The 26,075-nt window shown below is 39.2% G+C and overlaps 1 protein-coding gene across 1 annotated transcript; it reads right to left on the bottom strand.

Annotated features, from left to right (window-relative positions):
- Positions 1-955: 955 nt before the first annotated feature.
- Positions 956-2,341, bottom strand: RPL15 (ribosomal protein L15). The gene is made up of 4 exons (XM_078985052.1): positions 2,204-2,341; positions 1,748-2,105; positions 1,430-1,581; positions 956-1,360 (listed from the first exon to the last, which is right to left on the bottom strand). Exons 1-4 carry the CDS (start codon positions 2,267-2,269, stop codon positions 1,115-1,117), a joined length of 822 nt encoding a protein of 273 aa, XP_078841178.1. The 5' UTR covers positions 2,270-2,341; the 3' UTR covers positions 956-1,114.
- Between the last annotated feature and the right edge of the window lie 23,734 nt (positions 2,342-26,075).

Raw genomic sequence — 26,075 nt, 5'->3', positions numbered from 1 at the left:
TATTAATTTTAAATTTCAATTTCAATTTCAAATAAATTTACGGTTTAAACCTTTATGTTTAACATTTTGTTATAATTAACCCGTTTAATACATAAATCTGATAACTAAACATATAATTTTTATTTATTTATATTTTTCATGTTTTTTTCCTCATAATTTTCAAATTCAAATAAACTTCCCATTTAATTGTTTCTATTTAACATTTTATTTTAATAAACCCGTATAATATACAAGTTTCACAACTAGTTAAATATAATATTTGTTAAACAACAATAAATAAAATTGTTAATTTAGCGAACATTTTCATTTTGTTAAATTTTCAAAAACGATTGTTGTTTTTCCGGTTAACTTCAATAAATTTGGTAATTATAATGATTAGCTTTAAAATTTATTAATATTTGTTTACAGACAATATAACACAAAAAAATATTTATATGATATTTACCAAATGATTTTGAAATTATGTAAAATATACTTGAATTGTTTATAATCTCCTTCATAATATTATTAAAATAATATCCATATTGTTGAAAAAAAAAATTATATTGAATAATATAACTTTGGAAAGTGGTTTGAAAACAAAGATTCAGTGTTGCACCATGCAACACACACAATAGTTTTCAATTTAAAAGTAGTCTAGAAAACAAACAACTGCAAAAGACGATATACTGCAAGTGTGTTGCCCTGCGCAGCCAGAAATGGTTTTTCTTGAAAAAACAAACAACACATTAATCACCGCTTTTGAACATTTTTGTGGGAGCATATATTCGAACCCTTGACCTCCCTTGACATTTTCTACATGTTTCTTTGATTATAACATCCCAACAATTTTTCACATAATCAAACAAGAGGTAAACTTTCAAGCTTTCAAGTTTCAACACTAAAAGTTACACAAATCAAGTTGTACACAAACTCTACAAGAAGATCAATCAATCACCAAATGAGAATATTGACATTTGAAAGCAAAAGATGAGATCTTTAGATTCTTGATGATAACAAAGAGATTAAAAAAAAATAAGATTCCAGACAAACAAAATACGAATCAATGTGGCTTTACATCTAACTTCCAATCTTCTTACAACAACAAAAAATCCGATTTTCACTTGCGTGGGTTTTAAGCGGTGGAAGAAGGTGTTTCCGGCGACTCACCACCACCAGCCGCAGCAGCTGCCGCCCGTTTCTTGGCAAAGTATTCATCAGCACGGGCAATATTCTTGGCCACTGATGGTTTCACCCATTTCTTTCTGCCAGGTAACACAGTCAATGAACAGCCAGCAGCTTCAAGCTTCTCTTTTGCTTGTGCAGAAAAGGCTCGTGCTTTGAAGTTTAGTTTCACACTCAGTTCACCATCACCAAGAATCTAATAAAACAATCAGAGGGTATATCAGTAAATTCAAACGCTTTCATTGTTGGATGAATAGAAGGTTACCTTGAGAGGAAGTCTCCTTTCTCTTCCTGAGGGATTGATCAAGCCCTTTTCTTTCAAGGATTCTAGTGAAACCTCTTCACCTTCTTCAAATCCAGCAGTTTCTATGTCTTTTAGGTTAACTGGAACGAATTTGGATAATCCAGCGTGCATGCCTTGATTCAATTGACATTAGAGTAATTCAAGTATCAGAAAGGCATTTCATCGAACAGGTGGTAGGCGAACAAAGTTCAAGTATCAGAAGCTTGGAAATTCACTCATAAAATCAACCTAAATAATCAGAAGAATAAGAAAGAGTATGCGAAAAGAAGTTTTTATTACCTCCTGCAATACCCCTTAATTTTGGAAGCCGACGATAAAGCGGCATTTGACCACCTTCAAAACCCCTTCGCACACCGGGTCCTGATCTGGATTTCTGTCCTCTCATTCCGAATCCACAGCTCCCACCTTGGCCAGCAGCATGACCTCTTCCCTTTCTCTTGGCTTTCTTTCTAGAACCAGGTTGGGGTCCCAAATTGTCCAGTCGGTATCGAACATTTGAACTGACTACAGCCGAGGGAATCGGTGACGATGAAGCTACAATTAACGATTTCCTTTGTTGTTGTACAGTGTTGTGGTTATTGTAATTTGTTTTTGAAGGAAACTGACAAGTGCTTGACTTGAGAGTTCTTACATTCCCCTGTTTGTCAAAAGATAGAATAAGCAAGATATATATAGACAGTAAGACAATTAGACATAGATTCAACCAAATTGCAGATGAAGGAAAGTAGAGTGTACCTTGAAATTAGAAGAATGGTTGGTGAGTAATGAAGAGGGTGAAGCGAGGGAGAAGATAGAAGCCATTGGAAGAAAATCCCCTGTGAGTGTGAGGGGGTTTTGCAAAGGGATTAAAGAGTTTCTGGAATGGATAAGATGATGAAGATTGTCATCGGGTTTGGAGAGTCCATTTTGAAAACGGGTTTTGGGCTAAATTAGATTGGGGCCATGATTCTTTATGGACAACACTTAACACACCACTACATAATTTTCGCATGTTTATATGTTTAGGAAAAAAATTCTAATGAAATTTAATCTTAAGGATGTAATTTTATTTATCAAACAAAGTTATCAACCTCATCTAAATTTCTTATTATAAGTAATCACCTCTCATATTGCACATCTAAAAAAATGACATACACTATTAGGAAACGAGCCGAGCAAATAATGGTAAGAACTTCATTTTTGTTAGTTTAAGTTGAACCAAATAAACAAAACGAATATATAGAAGATAAACCAACAATTTTTCATGTTTGTGTTGGTTAATTTAAAATTTAGTTTGTTTATGTTTATTTATTTATGTTTGGTAAGATGCTAAAAACACATATAAAAAAGGAGAAACATTTATAAATTGTAACATTCCGATGTTGAAATACTTTTAATTTCAATCCTTTAATTTATTTATGTTGCATTTTGGTCCCTTAGTTCAAGAAAGTATGCAATGGAACCCTAACGATATTATTGTAATTTTGGGACTTCGAAGTACGTCATGCGTACGTGGTGTACCCTGGGTGTACATCAACGTATATCAGATATGCGTGTTATCTGATATCTCCCTGATTTATTTTCTATATGATTACGACGAGATGATTTGAGGCTGGATCCGGATCGGGATCGGGAACTGGCAAGCTGTGTCCAAGGACATGATTAGGGAGATTCTTCAGGAAGAGGTTGTTACTCACTTTCGAGCACAGTTGCCAAAGATGTTCGGGTCTATCAAGACCGCCGTAGTAGAGTATTTTGATGAGCGTTATTGTCACACCCCCAAACCAGGACGGTGGAAACCTATGGGGGCGGTTGGAGTGACTTCATGTACAATATCATAGCAATTGAATAGTAATGAAACATAGAAAACCAAACATTCATACATTGATAATACAAGTTTACATCGTTTACAACACTTTACTTGTTCAAAAGTTTAATACAGATAACCGAAGAGTAGAAATCATGAAACGATGATGTCGACCCTCAAGAAGGGTTGCATACCTATCTACTGGTTTCCTGAAAATACAATTCATTTTGAAAAACATCAACATTGAATGTTTGTGAGTTCATAAGCATATTTGTATGAAAAAGGTTTGTAACATCTTTGTTTGGTAAAGGCTTGTATATTTCCAAAAAATCCGATATTTTCTATAAAAATGAGTTGTAGTTTTTATACCAAAAACTGAGAATATATGTATGCATGTCCTTTGTTTCTTTTACTTGTAATTGTAAAATATATGAAAACTGTAGTGTCAAATGTATGTTCCCAGAAAATCCAATATTTTCTTATGTATGAACTGTAGATGTATGTATTTCCCTTGTATACTTTCCTTATACTTATAAAATGCATGTTCCCAAAAAATCCAATATTTTCTGATGTATGAAAATTGTAGTCTTAAACCTTAAGACCAAAAATGTATGAGGGTTGTTGTACTGAACAATAGTATGTAGTTATATATTTTAGAAAAACTAATGAAATGTAAGCTTCCCGTAAACCGAGATAGTATTTTAATCCCTATGTGAGTTGTTATAACCATGCTAATATGACTGATATGCCTGAACACGATGTTCTTTAGGCGTCCGAACTGGTAGGACTTTTGTCACCCAAGACTTGCCGGTCTAACTATAGTGAATAACTGAGGTGTGGGGTTATCAATCCCATATAGATCTATACACAACAGTTTTACTCTCCCTCCAGGAAACTTTGGTTATAATGCATGACTTAAGATATACGCTAGGTAGGTACGGTGAAGAGAACATCTCACAAGAGCATTAACTGGTTTACGTGAACTACGACTCATTTTTCTTGTATCATAGAATAATTGTACTTTTGAAAATTCATGACATGTATTTTATGACATTTTACGACATGTTCTTTATGACATGCAAGCTATACCATCAGCAGTTTGTTTTATATATCTTTTTGTTCAAACTATTTATAAAATTTTATATAAATAGTCAATTGTAGTTATGTATACTTGTAATATATGTTGGAAACCTAACATAATATTTTTGGGTTTAACCCCATCAAAATAGTGACGACGATAATTACGACAATTTTTACTAGAAAAGTTTATTTTAGTAAAAATCAATTTGTAGTTCTTGCACATCTCATATTTTTCCGGTTTAAAATTTCGTAAACCAAAATAGTTTATTTTGGTCAACTTTAGCGGATCACGATTTTTATAGCAAATCAAATGATATCTTTAACATTTTGTACCAATATTTGAGTAAATTTCAATTTGACAAAAGCGAGACATGCAAGTGTCCAAGAGTCAAACATATTTGGTCATATAAAATATTTTGTTTTCGATATATTTGTGGGAATAAACCTATAAACACGATTTTTGTGTAACAAAGATGGTGACAAACACACATGTCATGATTTTTAGGTAGTTTACAAATAATATCAACCTTTTTATACAAGAATTTGTTCCATATTTAAAAAGTAATCATAGTACATGCTAAAGTCCAATGGACAAACGCATCTAGGCTTATAAGGACCTTAGAAAACGCGATTTTTATGTATGTATGTATATATGAAACTTTTAACATCATAAGCATAAATTATTCCATAAACAAGTTGATGCATGCAAATAACCATTTGGTAAATGAAATTTGACTTGTATTCGCCCCCCCCCCCCCCCCTGCCGCGGTTAAAAACATATAAAACACGAAAACTTGGGGCTATGAAGCTCACCTTGGTATTTTGTGTGGTGGGAAGGAAGATGAAGGCGATGTCGAGCTTAGAATATGATGATCTTGATGAACTTCTTGGAAAAAGTTGGTGTTCTAGGGAATTAAGACATGAAAATGTGTGTAAACATGGAGAACTTGATAAGGAAATATGTAAAAATACTTAGGATTTGTGAAGATACTAACCGAAATCACAAGAGTTGGCTTGGTGGTGTCGAGACTTGGAGAAGCTTGGACGAATTTTTGAGAGAGAAAGAAGAGTTAGAGTAGGAAAAAATGGTAAGAGTGTGAGAGCTTCCTCTCATCGGCCATGTTTAAAAGGAAGGGAGAGTGATGGCTTTTATCTATACATATTGGTCATTTGAGGGTTTTGCATGGAAGCATGAAGTGTATTAAGGGGTGTGGTGTGGAAATTTGGTGGGTAATGAAGGGTAAAGCTATGAGGTGTCAACATTTGCCATTTTTTTGTCTTATGTCCTAACCGAATTCTTTGGCTTGGAGGAGGCTTTTTGGTTCCAGGGTGGATGAAAACACTCTCCTCTCACACAAGGTTTGCGGTTTTTTAGATATTGGTTCTCGAGTTTGACATGGCCCAAATAAAAGAGTTTTCGGTTTTAAAAGGCCCAATAAGGAGAGTTTTTGGCCTAGGGTTATTTGGTCCGAAAACACATAACCACAAGTCTATAATTTGGTTTTTGTTTAGCTATTAAACTTGGTCTTATAAAAGGCTATTACATCTTGATTTCTTAGTGTATGCATACATGTACTCATATAACATTGTCGTTTGAATTTCTATAATCTAATGCAACAAGGTTACATAGAGAAATTGTTTGTACATGAATAAACATCTCGACCCTAAATTTGCTAGTTGTGACAATTATGTTGCTTTGAGGCTGCTGCTGTTGCAGCCACCAAAGCCGTTGCCGCAACTGGGGTTGGTGATGGAAGAGTCTTCTAGTATCGGGACTTTGACAATACAAATCCCCTGACATTTGATGGAGTTCAGGACCCGATCATAGCAATAAGGTAGTCGTATAACATTGAGGGATGTTTCTTCACTTGATCTTGCTCAGCTGACTAGAAGGTCAAGTGTGCTCTGAGTCTTCTGAGGTCCAGAGTGAAGGATTGTTGGAGACTTGTTACTAGCTCGTATTCTACTGAGCAGAGAGCTGTTGTATCTTGGGAGCAGTTATTGGAGATGTTCCGATCGAGATATGTATCACTAGTGGAGCGTGAGAGGTTGGCCTAAGAGTATCTGGATATGAGGCAGGGGGATGCGTCGGTGACGGAGATCACCAAGATGTTCACAAAGAGGGCCATGTTTTGTCTTAAGTTTAATGCTTCTGAGCAGGCTCAGATGACCTGTTACTTGATCATGCTCAAGACGGATATCAAGTAGTTTGTATCCATTCGACGATATGGTTCTTTTTTGAAGATGCAAGAGGCCACTAGGTGGCATGAGATTGAGATGGAGATCCAAACGAGGGAGCAGAGACTTGCCACGGGGCAGTCGCAGCCTGCACCCAAGTTGTTCAAGGCTGCTGATACTAGATCTAGGAGTCAGAGGAGCCACACTTGTGGGAGGTACGTCAAGGTTCATGAGGGGGAATGTCGATCAGGTGGTGTGTGCCATAAATATGGCAAAGAGGGCACTATGAAAGGGATTGCCACCAGCTGGCCCTAATTTGAGTTCCATGATTTGCTATCATTGTGATTAGGTTGGCCATGTGAAGGTCAACTATCTATTGCTCGTTGCCAAGCCGGTGCACGGCCCGATGCCAGCTACTTTGAGTATCACTGATGGCCGCTAGAGGAGGGCGAAGTCCTTGATTGCTCGGGGTTGTGCTTTCCAGCTCACTACCTAGGAGGCCAGAGTAGCTCCAGATGATGTGGTAGGTATGTTTTTATTTATTATTAATAGTTAATTATGTTATATGTTATGCTTATATGTATGCCCCTGATAGGTATGTTCCCAGTGAACTATTTACCTTCACTTGTGTTGTTTGGCTTGGGTGCGAGTCAGTCCTTTGTATCACGATCATTCAGTAGGGAGTTTGATATGCCTATTGGGGAGTTAGAGTGTCCATTAAGGGTTTGTCTCACCAATGAACACGGGGTTTTTACATCTGTGGTATATCAAGGTTGTGTTCTAGAGTTCTCCGAGGTGCCTTATCCGATTGATCTGATCCCTATTTGCATTGGGGATGTGTGCATGGACATGCTGCGTAGGTTTGGCGCCATGATTGATTTTGAGGGCTAGCGAGTGGTAGTTCGAACCCCAAGTGGGGGAGAATTGGTTATTTATAGAGAGAGCACCAATGTCAGTTCAAGGTTTTGTTCGACAATCAAGGCTCGTCAGTATATTTAGCATGGGTGTGCATGTTTTTTGGCTTACGTGGTTGACATTTGAGTTGAGGATCATATTTCAGTTCATAGGTTCCAGTAATCAGGGAGTTTGCTGAAGTATTCCTGAAGGAGTTACCTGGTGTACCTCCCGAGACGCAGGTCGAGTTCAAGATTGACCTTGTACAAGGTGTGACCCCAATTGCTAAGGCGCCATACCGCTTGGCACCGCCTAAGATGCAGCAGTCGTCATCTTAGCTGCAGGTGCTGCTAGGAAAGGAGTTCATTAGACTAAGTAGTTCTCCATGGGGATCGTCGCTATTGTTCGTCAAGAAGAAGGATGGTTCACACCAGATGTGCATTGATTATAGGGAGTTGAACAAGTTAACGGTGAAGAACCGATATGCCCTTTCGTGGATTGATAACCTCTTTGAGAGATGAGGAGCACCGTCGAGAGCTTTTGGGGTTTTGAGGCAAGAACGACTTTATGCCAAGTTCTTGAAGTGAGAGTTTTGGTTACGAGAGGTCCAGTTACTAGGGTACCTCGTGAACCAGGATGGGATTTTTCTTGATCTGGACAAGATCAAGGCTATGCTGCAGTGGGAGGTTCCGAAATCTCCCTCATAGATTAGGAGTTTCTTGGGTTTGACAGGGTAATATCGGAGATTCATTCAAGAATTCTCCAAGATTGCGGTACCCCTTACCCGTATGATGAGGAAGGGGGTGGGTTTCCGATGTGGCCCTAAGTAGCAGTTGTCATTTGAGACTCTTCGGCAGAGGTTATTTGAGGCCCCGATGTTGACCATCCCGAAGGGAGTTGAGGATTTTGTAGTATTCTATGATGCATCCATCACCGGTTTAGGGGCAGTCCTCATGCGGAGAGGACGAGTGATTACTTATGCTTCGCAGCAGCTGAAGCCGCATGAGTCGCGATATCCCACACATGATTTGGAGTTGGGGGCATAGGTGTTCGTCCTCAAGATTTGGAGAAACTATCTATATGTGTTCCGTTATATGGTCTACACAGATCACACGAGTTTGAGATATCTGATGGACCAGCCGAACCTAAACATGATGCAACACATGTGGCTAGATGTAGTCAATGATTATGATTGCGGGATCCTTTAGCATCCACGTAAAGCGAATGTGGTAGCGAATGCTTTAAGCCACAAGTCAGCTGGGTATTCTGATAGGGAGATGTGTATGAGGATGTCCGTTGATTCTTCGCTTTTGGGATTGATTAGGGAGGCTCATGCGAAGGCGTTCGGAAGAAAAACTGGAAGCAGGAAAGGATCCGAGGAGAGATTGACAGATTTGTCACAGATAGTTGAGGGTTGTTGACCGGTGTGGTCGGGTTTGGGTTCCAGTTTCTGGTGGGATTAGACAGATTGTGTTGGAGGAGGCTCATAAGTCTCGTTTTTCTATTCATCTGGGGGCCACCAAGATGTATCAGGATTTGAGATTCAGCTATTGGTGGCCGTGTATGAAGAAGGAGATTGCCTGGTATATTGAGAGATGCTTGACGTACATGATGGTCAAGGCTGAGCATTAGAGGCAACATGGCAAGCTGCAACCTCTGGAGGTTCCCATGTGGAAATGAGAGCAGATTTCTATGGATTTTATTACCAAGTTGCCGAAGATGGCAAAGGGTTTTGATGCTATATGGGTCATTGTTGATCGATTGACCAAGAGTGCCCACTTTTTGGCGATTCTCGAGAGTTCTTTGGCCGAGAAGTTGGCTGATGTGTATGTTCGAGAGATCGTAGCTTGTCATGGAGTCCCGATTACTATTGTTTCAGACTGTGATGTTTGGTTCACTTTCCATTTTTGGCAGAAGTTTTACGAGGAACTAGGCATGACGTTGCATTTCAACACTACTTATCATCCGCAGACTAATGGCCAGAGTGAGCGGACGATACAGACCCTTGAGGATACATTGCGAGCATGTTTTATTGATATTGGTGGGAGTTGAGATTCCTACCTACCTCTTTTGGTGTTATCTTACAGCCATAGTTATCACTCCAACATTGGTGCTCCGCCATTTTAGCTCTTGTATGGGTGCAAATGTCGTACCACCCCAGTTTGTTAGGGGGAGGTTTGTCACAGGGTCATGGGAAGGACCGAAGCAGTCCTTCAGACCATAGAGCTTATTCAGCAGATCAGGTAGAGACTACAGACCGCTCAGATTCGGCAGAAAAGCTATGTTGACCGACACTGATCCGAGTTGGAGTTTCAGGTCGGCAATATGGTATTACTAAAGGTCTTACCTTGGAAAGGTTTTATACGCTTCAGGAAGAGGGGGAAGTTGGGTCCCCAGTATATTGGGCCTTTCGAGTGATTTCTAGGGTTTACAAGGTTGCTTACAAGTTGGATCTACCTGAGGAGCTCAGTTAGATTCACAACAGTTTCCATGTATCGCAGCTGCGAAAGTGCATATTAGATGAGGATGCAGTGGTTTCCTTAGACGATATTCAAGTCAATGAGCGCTTGAACTATGTTGAGAGACCGGTAACTATTTTGGAAAGAAAGATGAAGATCTTGCACAACAAGGAGATACCTTTGGTAAAGGTACGAGGACAACATCAAAGGGGCTCCGAGTGGACCCGAGACCTGGAGGCTGAGGTGCGGGAGCAATATCCTGAGTATTCTCCGCATCAGACTTCGAAGACGAAGTCCAGATCAAGTGGGGTAGAATTGTAACGTTCCGATGTTAAGGTACTTCTAATTTCATTCCGTTAATTTATTTATGTTGCATTCTGTTCCCTTAGTTCAAGAAAGTATGCAATGGAACCCTAATGACATTATTGTAATTTTAGGACTTCGGAGTAGGCCATGCGTACGTGGTATACGATGAGCGTACTAGGGTGTGCCTTAGTACGCTGAGTGTACTTGCCAGATTAGGAAACCCTAGTTTTTAGGGTTTGGCTAGTATTTAAGCATCATTAAGTCTCATTTTCCCCATTTTTAGCCTCCATTAGCAAACACTTATTCTCTTGTAAACCCTAGCCTCATTAGAGTCTTTGGAAGGTTGAGTGTGGGTTTTTAGGTGTTCCTAAGAAAGAAGAAAGTGGTGGCAAAGCTTGGATCAGGAAGTTTTGCACCTTTCTCCATCATTTCAAGGTATAAAATTCATACCTTGATGGCTAGCTTACTAGATCTTGCTTATATGTCGATTTCATGTGCTTTTTTTTGTCTCAAATGTCTTATCTTGAGCATGGCATATTCTTCACGATTTGATTTGTCCTTTCCGACCCTAGGAGAGGTCTTAAGTCATAAAAATGAAGTCCCATTGGTTAATTTGCTCCATGCATCTTGTAGAAGGTCGTAATGGATTAAGACCTTGAGTTAAGCTCTTAATATGCATGTAAAGTCATAAAGTTGGAAACTTTATGACTCTAGAGTGTATTTTGGCCATGGCTCTGAAGTTGGGACGTAAGAGCTTAAGCCATTAAGCTCTTGACAAGATTTTTGGGCTTGCAAGGGTACGCCCCGCGTATTCGGTCAACCACCCGATAGCGGTCAATCTGTGAGGCCTCGTGTACACCTCGCGTAAGCACCCTGAGTTGACTTGGTTGAGTTGACTCAGTTGGGTAGACTCAGTTAACTTAGTTGGTTTGACCAATTGACTTGACCAAGTTTGACCTTAAGGGTATTTTGGGATTTTGATGGAATTGGTCATTGGTGGGATTAGGTGTCGGTTAGTGAGCTGAGATTTGGAGTCAAGACCTCATCCTGGTATATAGGATGATGCTATCCTTAGTGATTTGTAAGATTTGTTAGTTTGTCTGTCGACTGGTTATATATGTTTATCTATTATGTATATGTCGACATGTTATATGTGGCTGGGTTGAGGCCCAATGGACTGAAGGCCAAGAGACCCATGGCTTGAGGGGCGTACCAGTCAGGCCGAAGGCTCAGAGAATGTACCAGACAGGCTGAAGGCCCGGTGAGGTGTACTAGTCATGTTGAAGGTTCTGTGAGCGTACCAGATACACTCTAGGCTAGTGGGGGCATTCCAGTTAAGCTGAAGGCTCTGTATGCATGTTGTTTGTTGTTATTGTTATGTGTATTGCATGTTGGTACTTTGGGGGAACTCACTAAACATTGGCGTATAATTTTAGGTTATATTTCAGGTACTTCGGATGATTGTGGGAAGGCGAATGCATGACCGGACACAACCTCATATTTTAACTTATGATTTTGGGAGACTTTAATGTTGAACATGTTTTGAAAAACTATGTTTGTAATCAATCTGTGAAATTGGTTGGTATTAAAAAAATTAAAAATTTTCATGATTTTTATGTGTTACATAAATGAATATAAACGAACAGAATGGTGTAATAAATATTATTTATTTATTTATTTTTTTGTCATAGGTTAAACCCTCATTCCTTTTCCAACATGTCATTTTGTAGTTATTTTAATTTTTTTCGCATACAATTTTATGTTTTTCATTTATTAAATTTCACATAATATTTAAATATAATAAATAAATATCAATTTCATTAATGTATATTTTTAATTTCAAATTTCATAACTTGAAGCCCAATTATTTATTTAAATTTAAAAAAGAAATGGGCTCTTCAGTTTCAATTCTTCAATACTTTTCTCACATTCATTATAAATTCAAACTTTTAAACATTCATTATAAATTCAAACTTTTAAATATTTAAGCATTTATATTTAACTTTTTTTTCTTGAATAAATTCATGTTCACAACTAGTATAAATAAATAGATCATAAATCATTCTTCAAACCTAATGGAAGACCATCATATATAAAATCATATTTTCTTATAATAATCAAAGAAAAAAATAATATATATTTTTTTAGAAAATCAGTACTAAATTTAAAATACGAAATATACAGTGCAATTTTTATTTAAAAGAACATAAGGAAACAAACATCTATTATAACTTACTTAAGTACAAATGAACGAACATAAACGAATGTCTATAAGTTATATCATTTTTATGTTTGTTCGTTTAACTAAACAACAAAAAAATTATGTTTTTGTTTGTTTATTTATTAAGGTTCGTTTAATAGACATTTTTCAGGTGTAAACATATCTTTTTGGCTGAGTGAGCCAGAAATACTATTTGATTTGAACAAAAAAATAAATCTTTTTCAATATGATATGTATTTATCAGAAAAACCTCAAAACCATGTCTGTATGGGCTTAATGAAACTTTGGATAATTGTGCCCTAACAACAACAAAAAAAAGAAGAAACTTTTGCCTTTTCTCTCTATTAATTTATAACAAAAAAAGGTTGACATTTTTGTATTTTATTTTAGTTGTAGAACTTTTTTATTTATATTGGCAATCTTGATTTGCAACAAAAAGAAGATGCATGTTGATTTTTTTTTTTTGTTATTGTGTAATTTAATTTTGTATAACAATTTATATGTTTGTATAATTATTTAGCAACTCCATTCATTACAGTATATAACAACAGTGTAATATGATAATTTTTAATCATTCAGTACATTCAATCAGATGTATAATCAAACAGTATGGTTTCTTTCACAGTCAAAAAACTTTACAAGACATCATTTTTCCAAACAATAACTATCAAACGAAACCTAAATAAACGAAATTAAATGACCTTCATGAGGAATGTTTAACAACATGCTACAAGTTTAAATTTGGGTCTCTCATACTATTTAGGGATAATGACTTATGAAGGTAATAACGTTTACTGTTTGTCCATTTTAGGTCCCTAACGTATTTTTTGTGCGTATTACACCATTAAGGTTATTATAACCGTTTACAAATAATCATTTTAACAGGAAGAAGCCGGTAAAAGGATTATTTATAAACGGTTATAACAACCTTAATGGTGTAATATACACAAAAAATACGTTGGGGACCGAATATGGACAAACGGGAAATGTTATTACCCTCCTAAGTCATTATCCCATGAAACTATAAACCCCTATAATAAATTTTTACTTTTTAAATAAGAAACTTATAGGTCTTGGGGTTGGTAGTTTGGATGTTTTCAATATTGGCATTCTTTATAAATGGAAGTGGTGGTTTCTTAATGACAATGGAGCTCTTCGGGTTAAAATTGTCAAATTTTGTCATGGGGAAGGTGGTGGTTTTTCAGACGATTCGAGAATAGGAATAGGAGGGGGTGTTTGGCAAAAGATTGTAGGATCCATTAATCACCTCCATGAGACCCAAACGAGGTTCTAATTACATGTATAGAGTGGTGGGGGATGAGACTCAAACGAGGTTCTAGAAGGATGTTTGGTGCTACTCGAGCATCTTGATTAAAGGCCAAAGCAAAGAGCCTCCTGAATCGCTCCTTAAGAGGAATATCCAAGCACCAAACATCCTTCTAGAACCTCGTTTGAGTCTCATCCCCCACCACTCTATACATGTAATTAGAAGGAATACAACCATTCTCATGGAGGTGATTAATGGATCCTACAATCTTTTGCCAAACACCCCCTCCAATTCCTATTCTCGAATCGTCTGAAAAACCACCACCTTCCCCATGACAAAATTTAACAATTTTAACCCGAAGAGCTCCATTGTCATTAAGAAAGCGTCACTTCCATTTATAAAGAAGACCGAGGTTAAAAACATCCAAACTACCATCCCCAAGACCTATAAGTTTCTTATTTAAAAAGTAAATATTTATTATAGGGGTTCATAGTTTCATGTGATAATGACTTAGGAGGGTAATAACGTTTCCCGTTTGTCCATATTAGGTCCCCAACGTATTTTTTGTGTATATTACACCATTAAGGTTGTTATAACCGTTTATAAATAATCCTTTTACCGGCTTCTTCCTGTTAAAAGGACTATTTGTAAACGGTTATAATAACCTTAATGGTGTAATACGCACAAAAAATACGTTAGGAACCTAAAATGGATAAACAGAAAACGATATTACCCTCCTAAATCATTATCCCTACTATTTACAATGTTGTGCACACTAGTCCATGTGACCTAGCCTATTCATGTACCTTTGTCCGTATCACGCCCTAACCATCATAAAAAAACCAAGTAGAAATATCAAAAAGACCACAAACCCTAATCACTAAAATGACTAAATTTAATTTCTTGCTTCTATTTTCCCAAGATCCTCTCGTTTGACTACGTAGGTCATACATAAAAGCCCAAACATAAAACCTTAACTTGGTGATTCCATGTAAAGACAAGAGCTCAAAATTAAGCTAGAATGTACGAGATGGATGCCTCAGGGTGCTATATGTGATAAAAGGCACTGCTAGCTTTCACTAGGCTTCTTTTACCATGCATCACCTTTATGAAGATGTGCATCGTTTTTTGTATGCGGGTACTAGGTTTTGTCTTCATTTCCCTTGTAGCTGATGCATTGCTTCCACACTACCGTCTCTTTTTATTATTTAATTTATTTATTTATTGTGAGCTTGCTACTTGATTGAACTAGTCTACAAGTTGTAGTTTTTTTTTTTTTTTTTTTTTTTTTTTCAATTCCACATGAAGTACTTTGATAACATTTAGACCATTAGGAATGCAAATTTATGTATACACCAGATACAAGGGAAACGATTTATTTATTTATTTATTATTATTATTATTATTATTATTATTATTATTATTATTATTATTATTATTATTATTTTGTATAGCCAAAGTGATTTAGTGATAAGGAAACATGCAATGAGATTTAGCAATGGTTATCCAACGGTGATACATTTGAGGAATTTGTCACATTTCGTCAGTTTTATGGTACACGAGTGATTAATTATTCTCAAAGAAAAACAACAGCAAACTCATTACTATCGATTAATCTGATGCTAACATTTGACCAGTTTGTCGCTAGTAGAAAAATCTGTCGCTATATTTTGACCACATGGCCATGTTTTAACCTTTTTTTTCCCATCATTTCTCCCTAAATACCCCTCCGGCACATGTTCACACATTAATACATATCTAGATGATTCTCCAAGACTCCAACCCCTCTTTCTCTGATAAGCCCCCTTGTTGTTTTTGGTGATTTAGGTGTGATCAAATATTTTAGGTAATTAAGATATACCTGAGTAACGAAGGAGATTTAGACGACAGTAAAAAATGATTCAGAAGGTGCATTGCACAATCTTATAATAAGGTAAGATTGAAGACGAGAAGAATGACGGGGATTAAGAAACAACACCCCTTGAAGGGTCTAGAGGAAAAACTCCTCGTGGCCCTCTTGAGACATAAAACAACTGTGGATGACTATAAGGCCTTCTCCAAAAACTTTGAGAATATATTCTCCAAAAACTTTGAGAACATATGTCCGAAGGTGTTGGTCCTAGTCTCCTAGAATGGTGAATAAGCAGTTAAGCACCATTACAACATGCTTAACTAAAAAGGTTGTTTGAAATTTTATGGGTTAATTTAGAAGTTGGTAAACTCTCTTTGTCCTACATAGGTGGGGAGAAAGAACCTTCATTGGGTTTGTAAGGTATTCTATAACCTTATCATTTAAAAACTTTAGTGGAGGTTAAGAGATGAGCCAAGCCACACAAATGCTTAGCCTGACTCTAGTCACAAGAGGTGAGTTTTGCTACATAGTGTGATTTAGTCTTGCCATGGAGGCCACCATAACAATGAGTCTTGCCACGAGGGCAATGACATTCCTTATTTTTCAAAACCGAAAAAAAAATTCTTTACACTTTTAAAAGCATGCTATTTTTATTTATGGAAAAATCCTAATATATTAAAACATTTTGCAAAACATGTTCCATTCTATTAAAATATATTGAATAACGATGTTGTTTCATTTTATTAAATAGGGCATTTTCGTTTGCCACCAAGGCCACCATAATAATGGGTCTTGCCACGAGGGCTGTGACATCCCCTATTTTTTAGAACCGATTTTTTTTTTCTCTACGCTTTCAAAATCATGTTATCTTTGTTCGTAGAAAAATCTTAGTATATTAAAACATTTTGTGGAAACTGTTTCATTTATTAAAATATATTGAATAACGATGTTGTTTCAAAATACAAAAACTCTAAGGATGAAACAACAGAAAAACAATAAGGATGTTATAATCAATACACAACATAATTTGCAACATAAATATTTAACAATCGTGTTGCTTAGAGCTTGATAGACTAATACTATCACACATTGTCTCTTAAACACTCGACATCTTAACCAAGTTCCAATAGTTTTAGTTTTCGTTACTTGTGATGCATATAGTTTAAATGGGACATGTTTGGGAAAACTTAGTGAGAAACATATGGTTTTTAATCCCACAATATTATTATGATAATAATCCATAAATAATAATCATACAAAACCAAATGTTACCAAAGAAGATAGACATATAATCTAACAAAGATCAAGGTTGCAGAACTCGCTACTAGGTACCTGCTCAACTGACTACCGAGCAACGAGTACTCGGATTCGGTAATTCTTGTAGAAATATTTTTAAGAAAAAATTATATGTCAAAATCATAAGTTAAAATGATAATTTGATTGAAATATATAACAAAATTAGATATATGTGAATACATAAAACCTGAAATACACACAATTGTTTCAATTCGTGAATAATTACTGAAAATTTAAGGTATATATATATATATATATATATATATATATATATATATATATATATATAATCACATGTGTGTGTTAAATAATAAATCATTAGGGTTTTGGTCAACATGTGGACTTTGAGTCAAGGAAGGGTAAAATGGTCTTTTACCCTTTGAGGAATGATGATAAGGGGTAAAGTCTAGTTGTGGAAGTCTATATTAATTAAAGTAGTATTCGTTATGATTAGGCGAGGTTGAGTCTTCGTTGGGATTCGGAGATAGCGAGTACGCGAGATTCTAGACTTTCCACGAGGTGAGTTTTCTCACTATACTGTACCCGGAAGGGTTTTTTTATTGTGTGACTGGAAGGTCGGATATGTTATGAGTTGCATGCGCTGTACGTGATTAGTTAATCGTTTGTATGTGCTATGTATGCTATGTTTGATATGGGCCGGAAGGCATTATGTTATGGGCCGGAAGGCATATATGATATGGGCCGGAAGACGTTGTGATGTGGACCGTAAGGTTGACGTAGGTAAGACCGGAAGGTTTACCGAGTCGGGACGGAAGTCCCCTGAGACACATGGACCGGAAGGTCAGGGCCTGGAAAGGCGTATGTGTGTAAGTAGTATTTTGGGGAACTCATTAAGCGTTTATGCTTACAGTTGTTGTGTTATGTGTTTCAGGTACTAGTGAGGACCATGGGAAGGCGCTAGCGTGATTGTACACACTGACGAAGGAACTGTTTTATGATCATGGGATGTATTTTGTTACAATGACATTTGTTACACATGTGATTTCAGAATATTAAATGTTGGTTTTTGATGTTTGCAAAAATGAAAAATTGTTTGAAAATTTACGTTGTTACAAGTTGATATCAGAGCCTTGGGTTGAGGGATTCGGATGCACCTTCGAGCGTAACTGAACACAAACCGGGGATTTGAGGAAAATTTTCAATTAATAAAAGCATAAAAAAAATTTAAGATATTTCGTAATAACCAAAGGAGAAGCAGTGTGCACGGTCAGCCAGCGCCCGAACGGTAAAATCCCCAAAATACCCTTACAATATGTGTTATGAGATATGTTATGATATGATATGCATGCTAGTAGACTAGGTATTCATATTAGGATTAGAGTGGCTTGATTTGTGATGCCTTAGTCTAGGAAAACCTGCTGTTATGCGATACTTTGAGAGCGAGTAGGTAGCCAGTGCATAGCAAGAATAGAGTACTCATGATCCGGGGTCCGGGGAGGAGGACTTGGGGTGAATGCTGATGCGGTGTAGTCGGTTGTATTGGGCCCGTACTACTAAGGACACCGGGTCGGTGGGCAACCCAAGTAAGAATCCTTTGGGTATCGGAGGATGAGTAGGGTTGCGTTATCGAGTGCGATTATGCTCGATGGAGTCTCTGATATTTTTATGTTGTATTTCAGAGGCATTATGGTTGGGCCACGCCACAGACCTGGTACGAGCGGTGTGAGTGACGAGGAGCTTCGTCAGATGATTCACGAGTAGGTGGCTGCGGCGATCCGGGCCGAGATTCCAGAGATGTTTGGGTCTATCAAGACCATACTGATGGAGACTTTCGATGAGCGGTACGCCACGGTGACTGAGGCTGCAGCTACCGCAGCTGTGGCTGCTGCCAGACCACATGGAGGTGACTCGTTGCTATTCCAGGAGTTCAGCAACACGAAGCCACCCGAGTTTGATGGGGCGCAGGATCCGATCACTGCGATGAGATGGATTGCTGACATTGAGGGATGCTTCTACACATGTTCATGTCCGGAGCATCTGAGGGTACGGTTTGCTTTGAACCAGCTCCGCCTAGGAGCAAAGGATTGGTGGAAGTTCGTGACGGAGAACATCACTTTGGTAGAGATTTCAGCCGTGAATTGGGAGAGATTTACTTCTATGTTCAGAGACGAGTATGTTCCCCCGATGGAGAGGGAACGGTTGGTTCAGGAGTTCTTGACCCTCAAGCAGGGTAATGATTCGGTTACTGTGATCACTCAGAAGTTTCATGAAAGGGCGATGTTCTGCCCTGAGCAGGTGTCCACTGAGCAGGCTCGGATGAGTCGATATTTGGGTGTACTGAGGAGGGATATATGGGAGTTCGTATCGAACTCGTCATACCAGACCTTTGCTGAGGTCCAGGAAAATTCCAGGAAGAGAGAGATCGAGTTGGAGACTCAGGCCAGGGAGGAGGCCGAGTCTCAGCGGGTGGATCAGCGGTCGGCTCAGTCCCAGCCGGCAGCCAAGCGGACCAAGTCCGCCGATTCAAGGACGGGAGGTCAGAAGGGCCGTACTTGCGGAAAGTGCGGCAAGGGTCATGAGGGGGCCTGTCGATCAGGTGCTTGCTACAAGTGTAGCAAGGAGGGGCACATCGCTAGGGATTTCCTCAAGGGATTCGTGGTTTGCTTTTATTGCAACCAGACTGGCCATCGTAAGGCCGAGTGGCCTCAGCTTCGCCAGGGATCTACGCTTACTAATAGGGTTACCGAGACTCGACCGGTGAAAGCTGAGGCTCCAAAGGCTTGTGGGAGAGTTTTTCAGTTGACTGCGGATGAGGTCCGCGTGGCGCCCGATGTCGTGGCTGGTATGTATTCTTTCGTGTATTTACTTTTATGCTGAGATATTATGCTTATATTATGATATGCATAGGTAATTTTATTGTGAATTCTGTACCTGCCTTGGTATTATTTGACTCGGGTGTGAGTCGGTCTTTTGTATCTTTGGCTTTTAGCCAGCACATCGGTATTGATCGGGAGGTGATGAGTCGACCCCTGTGGGTTTCCATAACTGATGAGAAAGCGGTATACGCCACTGTCGTGATTTGAGGATGTGTGCTCAAGATTTTTGGTGTCAAGTTCCCTATAGATTTGGTTCCTATAGCGATGGGAGATGTCTGCGTCATCATGGGCATGGACTGGTTGAGTAAGTTTGGGGGAGTCATTGACTACGAGAGACAGCTGGTGACTATACGAGACCCTAGTGGGGGAGTGCTTACTATGTATGGCGAGGGGACCCGGTGTGGGTTAGCGTTTTGTTCGGCTGCCAGGGAGAGACAGAGTTTGCAGAAGGGCTGCAGTGGATTCATAGCCTATGTGATGGAAACACGAGTGGCCGCGGGGAGGCCAATTTCGGTTGACAAGGTTCCAGTAGTGTGCGAGTTTTCGGATGTGTTCCCCGAAGAACTACCAGGTGTGCCTCCGGTAAGGCAAGTGGAGTTCCGTATCGATCTGGTTCTGGGAGCGGCGCCCATCGCCAAGGCGCCTTATCGCCTCGCTCCACCAGAAATGCAGGAGTTATCCTCGCAGCTTCAGGAGCTGTTGGGAAAGAGGTTTATTCGACCGAGTAGCTCACCTTGGGGAGCGCCGATTCTTTTTGTCAAGAAAAAGGATGGTTCACACCGGATGTGTATCGATTACCGGGAGTTGAACAAGTTGACGGTTAAAAACCGGTATCCATTACCTAGGATCGATGATCTGTTCGATCAATTGTAGGGGGATCTTGGTTCTCGAAGATAGACTTGAGGTCGGGTTATCATCAAATGAGGGTTCGGGATGAAGATATTCAGAAGACTGCATTCAGAACTCGTTATGGACATTACGAGTTTGTGGTGATGCCTTTTGGGCTCACCAATGCCCCGACTGCGTTCTTGGATCTAATGAACAGGGTGTGCATGCCGATGCTGGATCGGTCGGTGATCGTATTCATTGATGATATTTTGGTATAATCGAGGTCTAGGGAGCAGCATAAGGATCATTTGAAGGATATTCTTGGACTATTGAGATCGGAGAGGCTGTATTCTAAATTCTCCAAGTGTGATTTCTAGTTACGAGAGGTCCAGTTCCTAGGGCATCTTGTTAACCAGAAAGGGATATTGGTCGATCCGGACAAGATCAAGGCGGTGATGAGATGGGAAGTACCGAGATCGCCCACTGAGATCAGGAGCTTTTTGGGATTGACCGGCTATTATCGAAGGTTTATCAGGGATTTCTCCAAGATCGCCGTGCCACTTACCAAGATGACCCGGAAGGGTGTTGCATTTTCATGGGGACCGGAGCAGCAGTCCTCATTCGAGACCCTTCGTTAGAAATTGTGCGAGGCCCCGGTGCTAGCACTCCCAGGGGCTAGTAAGATGTAGTTGAAGCCTCATGAATCGAGATATCCCACCCACGACCTGGAATTGGGGGCTGTGGTGTTTGCCCTCAAGATCTGGCGACACTATCTTTATAGGGTTCGGTGTACCATATACATGGACCACAAGAGTCTGAAGTACTTGATGGACCAGCCAAATCTGAATATGCGACAGAGGAGATGGTTGGATGTGGTGGATGATTATGATTGTGAGATCCTGTACCACCCGGGCAAGGCTAATGTCGTAGCCGATGCGTTGAGCCGTAGGGCGGAGAGCGCCCCGATCCGAGACGTTTGTATGAGGTTGATGGTGATGACTCCGATTTTGGACACCATTCGAGGGGCCCAGGCTGAGGCTGCGAGATCGGAAAACCAGAAGAGGGAGCAGGTTGTCGGTCAGGTATCGGAATTCGTTACGGATGGTTGGGGACTTATGACATTTCAGGCTCAGATTTGGGTACTGTTTGTGGGCGGTACGCGTACTATTTTGATGGAAGAAGCGCATCGATCGAAATTCTCGATCCATCCCGGGGCTAGTAAGATGTATTTGGACCTAAAGAAGGAGTATTGGTGGCCTTGTATGAAGAGGGATGTTGCATGGTTCGTCGAGAGGTGCCTGACTTGTCGTCAGGTTAAGGCCGAGCACCAGCGTCCGCACGGTAAATTGCAGCCGCTGGAGATTCCCGAATGGAAGTGGGAACAGATTACCATGGATTTTATCACCAAATTGCCAAGGAGTGTGAGAGGGGTCGATGCAATTTGGGTGATTGTGGATAGATTGACGAAGAGCGCTCATTTTCTAGCTATCAGTGAGAGCTCTTATGCGGAGAAGTTGGCAGAGTTATATGTGAGAGAGGTGGTATCGCGGCATGGGGTTCCGATGTTGATCGTTTCAGATCGGGATGTACGATTTACTTCCAGGTTTTGGAAGAAGTTTCATGAGGAGTTGGGTACGAGGCTGCATTTCAGTACCGCATACCACCCGCAGGCAGACGGACAGAGCAAACGAACGATTCAGACGCTCGAGGATATGCTCCGAGCATGTGTTTTGGATTTTGGAGGGAGTTGGGACACCTATTTACCCTTAGCAGAGTTTTCGTTCAACAACAGCCATCATTCGAGCATTGGTATGCCACCCTTTGAGCTGCTGTATGGGAGGAGGTGTCACACCCCCATCTACTGGGGAGAGGTGGGGCAACGGGTAATGGGTAGCACGGAGATTGTACTTCAAACGACCAAGTAGATACAGCAGGTCAGGCAGAGATTGTTGATTGCTCAGAGTCGCCAGAAGAGTTATGCGGACAGGCGTCGGTCCGAGCTCGAGTTTCAGGTTGGTGACCTTGTGCTCCTAAAGGTCTCTCCTTGAAAAGGAGTGATACGATTCAGGAAGAGGGGCAAGTTGGGACCTCGATATATTAGACCTTTCAGGATAATCACTAGGGTAGGCAGGGTAGCTTACCGGTTGGACCTACCTGCGGAGTTGGGTCAGATCCACGACACCTTTCATGTTTCGCAGTTGAGGAAATGTATTACCGACGAGTCGATAGTGGTGCCATTAGATGATATTCAGGTGGATGCAGGCCTGAACTATGTTGAGAGACCAGTGGCGATCAGGGATCGAAAGGTTAAGGTTCTGAGGAGCAAGGAAGTACCCTTGGTACAAGTGCAGTGGCAACATCGGGAGGGGTCCGAGCTGACATGGGAGTCCGAGTCTGAGATGAGGGATCAGTATCCGGAATTGTTTTCAGTGTAAGACTTCGGGGACGAAGTCTGGTTCTAGTGGGGGAGAATTGTAACAACCCGAAATCCAGGTACCCTTCTATTTAGCCCTTCATCTTTGAATTGTTGTCATTTAGGGTTTTGCATGTTGGGCGAGTACGCTGGGCGTACAAGGAGTACGTTGCGCGTACTCGCGCACTTCATTTTAACGCGTTCTCCCTCGGGTACGCTGGGCGTAACCGGTCCATAATAAAAAACCCTAATTGTTGGGTTGGCTATAAAAGGGATGTGTTGGCTTGATTCCCCAACCACCATCCCTCAGAAAGAAACCCTAAGAGAGTGTTCCTTCGTTCCTAGCCCATTTGTGTGTGTTCTAAGCTTGGTGGTGCGATTTCAAGGTAGCAAAGGAGAAGAAGAATCCGTTGGGAAGGCTAGAAGTTGGTGTTTAAGTGTAGATCCGGGCTTTGCAAAGGTTGGAGCTTCATTCTAAGGTAAAAAGTTTGGATCTTGACTTGTAGTTCTTGTGGTATACTTTATGGACCATTTTCTAGGGTTTTGGTCCCAAAGGTGGAGACTTTATGAGCAAATGGTCTCCATTAGCTTAGATTCATCATATATCTGGTCTATTTGAGTTGTAGATTCATGAAAATGTAATCTTGGACGTGAATGTTTGGCCATGCATGAGATCTATATCCTTGAGTTGAAATGGAAAGGTGTTAGGAAGTGTAAGAGCCTTTACAACAATGCCAAGGCTTAAAGGTTTCGACTTTATGAGTAAGGAAGGCATATATGATATGGGCCGGAAGACGTTGTGATGTGGACCGTAAGGTTGACGTAGGTAAGACCGGAAGGTTTACCAAGTCGGGACGGAAGTCCCCTGAGACACATGGACCGGAAGGTCACGGCCTGGAAAGGCGTATGTGCGTAAGTAGTATTTTGGGGAACTCACTAAGCGTTTATGCTTACAGTTGTTGTGTTATGTGTTTCAGGTACTAGTGAGGACCGTGGGAAGTCGCCGGCATGATTGTACACACTATGAAGGAACTGTTTTATGATCATGGGATGTATTTTGTTACAATGACATTTGTTACACATGTGATTTCAAAATATTAAATGTTGGTTTTTGATGTTTGCAAAAATGAAAAATTGTGTGAAAATTTACGTTGTTACACAAATTAAACAGAGACATCAAAATATGTTTGGGGAAACTATGAAAGAATATAAAATCCAGTTTATAATCTCAACAACCAAACATTCAAGTTGTTGAATATGTTTAAGGAAATAAAGTCCAATAAAAAGTCAAAAAAAAGAAGACAAATTAAACACATATATCAAAATGATGATATTTCAGCAAAAGTCATCAACAAGCACATACAAACTGCAACAATTAATACACCACCTTATTCTTGATTTATTTGTGGATGTTTTTTCATTAAGGCAGTTCATCGAACACTTGGTGTTCATAAAAAATCTATAAGCTGTCACAATGTTTATGAGATTACTTAAAACAAGATAAAAGTTAATTACCCGAAATGAAAGAGTAATGAAGCAACAATAACAACAAGAATCACTTAACACTGACATTAATTTCCCCAATCTGAATAAATCAAGCCAACTCATTATAGTTTTATTCTTAGTTCGAACAAAATCAAACCATTTCATCAAGTAATAAACATACCTGCTTCAATCGATCTTTATACTTTGATCCGAATGAAGCGATAGCAAACTCATGATGATTTAGATATTCTCGTGCGCTCTGAGAGAAACCAACAAATTATATTCTCGATTGGGAGGTATGGCAGAAATAGTGAACGGTAAGCTCCTTGTCGATGGGATGAAATCAGAAACATGGTGGTTAGCCGGAGGTCCGGTAGTCTTGACGGTGGTCCCACGTGAAGATGAGACAACACAAACGACACTGGTGAACGAGTGGGGGTTGACTGTGTATTTTACCACAATACATTCATGTCTTTTTTAATAGATCATCTTTACATCTTCATTTTCAGTTATTTACAAAATTATCACATTGGATACAATTTTGTTCTCATTTGTTCTTAAAATAAAAATTGTTCTCATTTGAATATATATATATATATCTATATATATATATATATATATATATATATATATATATATATATATATATATATATGAGACTTTTAAATTAAATAGTATTATTTAACCTACAATGGTTGTGACCGTGGTGATGGCTGTGCAATTAGTCGAATGTAAAAATGTTTTTGTCTAATGCCTCTAATATTGCCATGCCGAGAACCTAAAACTTTCTCAAAACAAGTTTTTTTTCTTCTTCTTGCAGGTGTTAGATCTTTTCTCCATTTCATCCTTGAATTTGTTCTAGGATCTCTTGCAATAAATGATTCAGTGTTTTCAAAAAATGATTAGCGTTTAAGTATAAATAAACACTATATTATATCATAAAACTATAATTAAATACTTACGTATTTCTCTACTCGGCTACATCACTAACAAATACACATATACATACATTATACCAACATACATATACCAAATACACAAACATTCACGTACCTATACTAAATATATACATATATGCCAAATTTCACATAATAAATACAAATACATATATTTTTCAATTAATCTCGAAATTAATATTAAATGAAACATGTGATGGCCGAAAATCAATCACGTGCTCAGTGTGATGCGTAGTTATTGCCGGTGACAACAACGGATGAGAACTTGAGGTAAACAAAAATCATTTTTTTGCAATTAATCACGTCGCCGGTGACAACAATAAAGAAAAACTTTCTTGAATACGGAAAGAAAAAGAAGAGAGAAAAGATGGAGGAGCTTACCTCCATTGTCGCCGATACTAGCTGCGGAGGTCGCCGGTTGTAGGTAGTGATTGTCGTGGGAAGTGGGTGGTCATATGTGGCCTCAGACCATGAAAGTAACACTAAATCGTTGGTGGAATACAGTGTCGCAAGAGTTCAATTGAGAGAGAATGTGGAATACAAAATAGGGAAAAAGCGACTAAGAAGGAGATTAATCCTTGATGGCAATTAGCGGCATGGGTAAGCATTATATGCAAAAAAGAAGCAATAGCGACAACTCTTTGGAGGGAATAAGTTCGTTGTATGTTTTCTAGCTTTAGTGAGGCTGTTGAAAATATGAAACCAATTTGCAGCCGTTGGATTGATCATTTAATCGACGCCCAAGGTGC

Source organism: Lactuca saligna, chromosome 3 (genome assembly GCF_052625555.1).
Source record: "Lactuca saligna cultivar CGN05327 chromosome 3, ASM5262555v1, whole genome shotgun sequence".
NCBI classification, from domain to species: Eukaryota; Viridiplantae; Streptophyta; class Magnoliopsida; order Asterales; family Asteraceae; genus Lactuca; species Lactuca saligna.
The sequence above is the reverse complement of the archived record's forward strand: the minus strand, read 5'-3'. Positions and strand labels throughout refer to the sequence as shown.

Bases quoted from the DNA above. Each gene is read 5' to 3' on its own strand.
- RPL15 (XM_078985052.1), bottom strand. From the start codon at position 2,269: ATGGCTTCTATCTTCTCCCTCGCTTCACCCTCTTCATTACTCACCAAC. The intron at 2,106-2,203 runs GTACACTCTACT...TTTGACAAACAG, and splicing joins ACCATTCTTCTAATTTCAAG to GGGAATGTAAGAACTCTCAA. The intron at 1,582-1,747 runs GTAATAAAAACT...AATTGAATCAAG, and splicing joins ATTAAGGGGTATTGCAGGAG to GCATGCACGCTGGATTATCC.